The sequence below is a fragment of the Abrus precatorius genome, unplaced genomic scaffold (genome assembly GCF_003935025.1).
Source record: "Abrus precatorius isolate BTA unplaced genomic scaffold, Abrus_2018 Scaffold3, whole genome shotgun sequence".
NCBI lineage: Eukaryota > Viridiplantae > Streptophyta > Magnoliopsida > Fabales > Fabaceae > Abrus > Abrus precatorius.
The window spans coordinates 19,146,405-19,152,276 of record NW_020874373.1 but is presented as its reverse complement, the minus strand read 5'-3'; the positions used below and the strand labels follow the sequence as shown (position 1 = coordinate 19,152,276).

Genomic DNA, 5,872 nt, shown 5'->3' with positions numbered 1-5,872 from the left:
AGGAAAAATTTTTTCCTCATAACCTTTGCTCAACTAGATGGGTTGAATTATCTCCTGAATTTGTATTTGATAACATTTGGAAAGGATTTATCTGTAAATTCAATAAGCTGAGAATCAACCTAAGAGTGAGTTTGCATTTATGTTATTCTAATATGCCTGCCTTACATCACAATTCACAACCAAATTGGCTTTTGCTGAATCTTTAATGTCTCATTACAATGCAGCGAGCTTCTTTTCACATTCTTAATCAAGACAGTTGCTACCCAGAAGGTGTCTGTACCTCAGGTCACTCTGCTGGATCAATCATCGGTACCAAAATAGCGATCACCAAACTCACCCAATCCCGGGATAACACGAAACTCCTCATTTAATGCAACATCAATCTCAGACGTGACAATTTTCAAAGATGGAAACCTTTTACACACACAATGGATTCCCTCAGGAGCCTAAATTCAAAAAGTGTCATGAGATTCATGTATATAAACAGTGTGAAATGATAATCAAATAACCATGACTACTTCTGCAAAGAAGGCATAAAAATTAACTCACAGAAATGAGATTCAGGAATATAATGTGATTTTCGGGTACTCCTTTCTGAATGAGTAATTCAATTGCCTGGTTAGCAGAGTTACCTAAAATGGAAGTTATTGATGTTAATTCTTTTTATCAGCAATGAGCAAAATAAAGAACTATAAGAAATAAAAATTATTAAATGGGTGTTTTTTTCTTTTCCCATGAATTTGAAGGACGCAAAAAAAACTGTGACCATTTGCTGCTGACATAAAGGGTTTCAGGAAGTCTATTGAAATATGACACAGTAGAGGTAGATAAAGTGGAAAAATGGACATTTCAAAATTTCACCTGTGGCAAGGACAGGATCAAGAAGCAAGACATGCCGTTCTGAAATATCCTTGGGGAGCTTCTCGTATATAAGCTGCCCAGAGATGCAAAGGGTTTTACCATTAAACACAAACCACATCCGTAGAGAAACTACACATGAGGGCTGCTCTAAGTCAAGTTCATCAGTTCCAAATGATATATTTACCTGTTTTCCATTGTCTCCATCCCGGTGAATCAGAATTTTTCCAATTTTAATTCCCTTACAACATGCACGAAGTGCATTTTCCATGCTCTCACCACTATAATCCAAAAGCAATAACAAATATAAGCCTACAGGATGTAGCCTAGACAGTATGGAAGTGAAAAACTGCATTTTTAGTATTAGGACTCAACGTTTGCTGGATGATAAACCCACTTAGTTACATCATTGCATTTCTACCAGTATCCTATCATTTAGACTGCACCCGCTAAAATTAATACCTGGTTCAAAGCTCACCTTCGAACAATTGAAACACCACACAACTTCTTGCAGAAATCAACACCAGTATAGACTGATCCTGTAATACAAAACACATTTCAGTTAATTACTGCCGTCAACACATACATCAATTTGTGTACTAATGTTGCTTCTATACCAGACAAGCTGCAGTAGAAGGAATTGCAATGAACATGAAAACATGGCAGGACTGAGGACAAGGACAGATGATTACCTGTTGGAGTAACCACTTGCTTTTCAGTGAAAGGCAGATGACCTAGACCATGCTCAACAACCTGATAACCAAGATCAAGAAAGGTGGTTATGTCTCATGTAGTAAGTAATAAAACCTATGAACCAAGGAAATTCAGCAGTCTATAAGGCATACACAGTACCAGTCGTATAAGTCGATCTGAATAAAATACAAAATCATGCTTTGATATGTCTCGGTCTCGAATCAAAGTGTGCATCCCCCTTATCTGAAATGTATAAGCATAACCAATTAAGGATCAAGTGTAGATGAACAAATCAATATACTACATTAATGCATCAGATTAAGATGAACAAATCAACCCCGCTCCCCACAATATTCACCTTGACCACAATATTTGATACCTTATTCATATACATCAAAATTAACGTAATATATATATTTTTGAAACATATGAATACAAGGACCCTTTGATTACATTCTTATAGTTGTTCAATTTTGACAAAATTTGACACAGATAATCAAGGTAATATATAAATTAAGTTTGGTTCATCAAGAGATAACTCAGCCAATCGAATAAGTCCAACACCATCATAAACTGGATCATGTACTTCTCCATTAATGTCCCACAACCTTGTCTCTCCTTTAGTATACCATTCATCTCCCCTAGACAGAAGTCAAAGGATTCACATAAACTAAATCTTCTACTATTTTTGGATCCATTTTATTTCTCTTCAATGAATGAATAAAGGATTATGCACTTCCATTCATCTCATAGCATGATGAAGAACAAGTCTATCAAGATGATTTAAGGCAAGTTTTTGGAGTAGAAAGAATCAATGAATCACCCACTAAATTTTTAGGTCCAATGTCCATCTATATACAACAGAATCAAATAAGGCAGTCACTAGCACAAAATAAGAAATTAGGAAATTCGACAAAAGCTTTTTTCCCTCCTCAATATTTGGAAAATATCTCTTTAGATGTTCCCAACCACAATGCATTCAGATTGTGCCATTTGCACCAAAGCCACAAACAGAAGGCACACCCAATGAAGCCATTACAGCCAGTGATAGGTTCTCAACCTCTGGTTTTCTGCAGCACTTGTGTGCTACTCCATGCTGATTGACCACCCATACATGATACACCTCTTCTCCTTCAACTGTCGGAATTACCTTCACGATTCAATACCCCATAGCTCTTAAGACACTAGCTATGATACCAGTTGGTAGAACTGGGTCAGATTATAGAAAAAGAAAACAATGTTCATTGGCAAAGAACACAGACAGTGCTCTCTCAGGACTGAGAGGCTAAGATCTCTCTCCGAAAACCTAGTCCCTTAGTCTTCTCAATCTCTCCTGATTTATTTATATCCAAACTCTGTCAATCAGTTAGAAATTAGAATCCTAACTAACTATTACTAGCTAACTCTACCTACCTCATTTAACAGAAACCAGCCCACTCGGCTTACCTAACATTATACCACCTTGTAGCCTGTGAACAGAAAAGGGAATAGCAAGAATTACCAAAGTATAAACAACCTATGTTCTTTTCTATTCACAAAAGATATTCCAACCTCCATACCACGGCCCATGCATTTGTATCATTTAGTTACCATATATATGAATGACAAGCTGTGGCCATGAATCGTGATTATTCTCAATTTCTAGTTTCTGCACCATCTGGATTAAATCTAAAAACATCAATAATCTTTCTGTCTCATCAAAATACTTTTCTTGGTCATTAATTATAATTAAACCAAGTACTTCGGTTACATTGAAATAACAATTCTTATGACTCAAAAACATAAAACTTAAGGACAATTTTCTTTTCACTTCCAGGAAGAATAAAAAATTATACATTAAAGCAACTGTAAAGCTTCAAAAGGTAATCCAGTCTGTCTGTGTGAATAGCATAGATGTGCCACCGGATCTTCCCCAAATTTTATCATTAAAAATGGGAAAAAAATGACGAAATAAATTTAGAGATACCTGGAATGTAGACTGAATAACATAAACGTTTGGGTATATTTTACATAGATCATGTTGGCCAAGCTTCGTGCGGATATGTTGCACAATCAAATCAATGGCAACATGATTATCACCTCCACGAGGAATTATCACATCAGCATACTTTTTTGATGGTAGAACAAAATCATCAAATGCAGGCTTAACAAACTTTGCATACTACAAAACCAACAGAACAAGCAGTTAGGAACAAATATGCAATGCGATTAATCACATGTCACGAGGACTGTGAAATTCTCAATTTTCTCTGTCCATATATCAAACTTTCTCAAAATAAATAAATTCATATGAAAGAGTTATCATTATTAGCCTAACTGCTGTAAAACCATGGTTACTAACTAAATTGTTGGACTTACCTGTTCAAGTACAGAGTTTATATCCCTGCCCCTCTCCACTGTGTCACGTCTAATTCTACGAGCAAGTCTCACATCAGCATCTGTAAGCAATTAATAACCAAATATAAAATTAGACACAGAGTAGGGACTAGCGAGGGGAAGGATCTTCCACTGCAATGACAGAGGAAAGGCGATGACCATAGGGAAAGTACGGAGAAAAAAGGTTTACTAAACCTTCATATCATGTGACAGAACATATAAGAGATATGTTGCAGTGTTTTCATATTCTGAAACAAATTATTCATGCATGTTTTCAACCATTCTATTTCATTAAGCACTCACAGAAACGCAGCAGAACACAACAATGAGACATACTCATAAACACACACGTGACAGAGTGATTGAAGGAGGGTGATACAAATGCATCAAACCTGTGTCAACAAATATCTTCATGTTCATCAGATCGCGGACACCCTGATCGTGGAATACAAGAATTCCCTCCAATATAATCACATCAGAGGCATTGACCTGAGCAAAAACAAGAGAAGTCAATTCCTACAAAACAAAGCCCAAAACCAAACAAGTCTTCGAAATCAAAAGAATAACGTTGAAAGTACTTGGCGAAAGCTATCGGAAGAGCGTTGGTGCTTCTTGAAATCGTAAATAGGGACTTGAACGCTCTGGCCGCTGATGAGTGTCCTCATGCACTCTAACAGTTGCTCAGTGTCAAAAGCATCTACACAACAGCACAAGACGCGCTCATGAGAGGGAACTAAACTCACGCGCTCACTGAACAGCGACTCGGAATACGGAAATTACCAGGGTGGTCGAAATTGTACTCGTGAACGTGTTCCAACTCCTCAGGTCTCAACCCGCGATAGAACGAGTCCTTCAGAACAAAAAAGAAATAATTTAAAAATAGAAAAGAAAATTAAAAAGAAGGAAAACAAAAAGAAAGAAAATACAAGTGTACCTGATTGACGAGGACGACGCGGTGATCGTGAAGCTGCTGAATGATCATGTCGCAAACGGTGGTCTTCCCCGAAGCAGTACCTCCCGAAACTCCTACATTTTAAAATTAAATTAAATTAAAACAAAAAAGGGTGGGAAAAAGAAAGATTATTTATGAAAATGAAAAAGAAAAAAGAGACCTATGACGAAGGGTTGATTGGGAAGGTAATCGGGGGTTAGGGTTGAATCGTGTGTGGGAGATGCGTCGAGTCTGAGGCCAGAGAAGTGGGGCCCAGACGCTGCCTCCATCACGTAATCGATCGACGTCGTTTCTTCCGGCATCCCCTCTCTCTTGATTTCGTCGTGTAAGCTGAAACGAATGGTCGTTTTTGTTTTGTGGTGTTTTTCTGAGTGTTATGTTAGGTATGAGTAAGGGCGTCGAATATGCCTCCTGTTATGCCATTCGTTTCTTTAACTAGTCCGTTCAAAAAGCAGCTTCCGTTGTGCCGTCTTTCTTTTACCACCACGCTCCTCAACGCCCTTTTATTTTTTATTTTATTAGCAAAATTAGAATAAAATATAAATTTATCCTTTATGGTTGTTAGGCAAGTGATATGATATTTCATTTTAAATCAAGGAACGGTCAGATTAGATGGTGTCCAATCTTTTTGGAACACGAGAGGATTTGCTCCCCACACAAACTAATAGGCTTAGAAGTCGCCACTAAAGAGCACAACATATGAAGCCTTCTTTCCTTTTCCTCTTCTAGCATTTGAGCAAGATTATCCTGATCAATATAAATTTTGAAATAAAATACTAAAAGCATATGAAATCTAAATAATTTATATATTTGGTGTAGTTTAAATTCATATCTAAAATTAGTTTTGTAGACCTCATGAAATTAAAATAAAAAAATTATGTTTCTTTATTAAAAGTAACCAACCACTATATATATATATATATATAAATAATATTTAAGTTTCATTTCTTGAAGTAGTGAAATACAATTTTTTTTATACCAAAAAATTTTATC

General features: G+C 36.4%; 1 protein-coding gene across 3 annotated transcripts; it reads right to left on the bottom strand.

The window, feature by feature from the left end:
* Nucleotides 1–5,368, bottom strand: LOC113863603 (uridine kinase-like protein 1, chloroplastic). Of its 3 annotated transcripts, none has more exons than XM_027497242.1 (14): nt 5,040–5,366; nt 4,862–4,953; nt 4,708–4,777; nt 4,506–4,624; nt 4,320–4,416; nt 3,910–3,989; nt 3,518–3,712; nt 1,711–1,794; nt 1,551–1,611; nt 1,337–1,397; nt 1,046–1,139; nt 862–919; nt 550–632; nt 2–446 (listed from the first exon to the last, which is right to left on the bottom strand). In XM_027497242.1, the coding sequence occupies exons 1-14, from the start codon at nt 5,179–5,181 to the stop codon at nt 300–302; spliced, it is 1,383 nt and encodes a 460-aa protein (XP_027353043.1). In that variant the 5' UTR covers nt 5,182–5,366; the 3' UTR covers nt 2–299. The 3 variants fall into 3 exon arrangements, with proteins under 3 accessions (XP_027353041.1, XP_027353043.1, XP_027353042.1); XM_027497241.1 differs by having other exon boundaries at nt 31–446; nt 862–934; nt 5,040–5,357; XM_027497240.1 differs by having other exon boundaries at nt 1–446; nt 862–1,139; nt 5,040–5,368.
* Nucleotides 5,369–5,872: the final 504 nt, after the last annotated feature.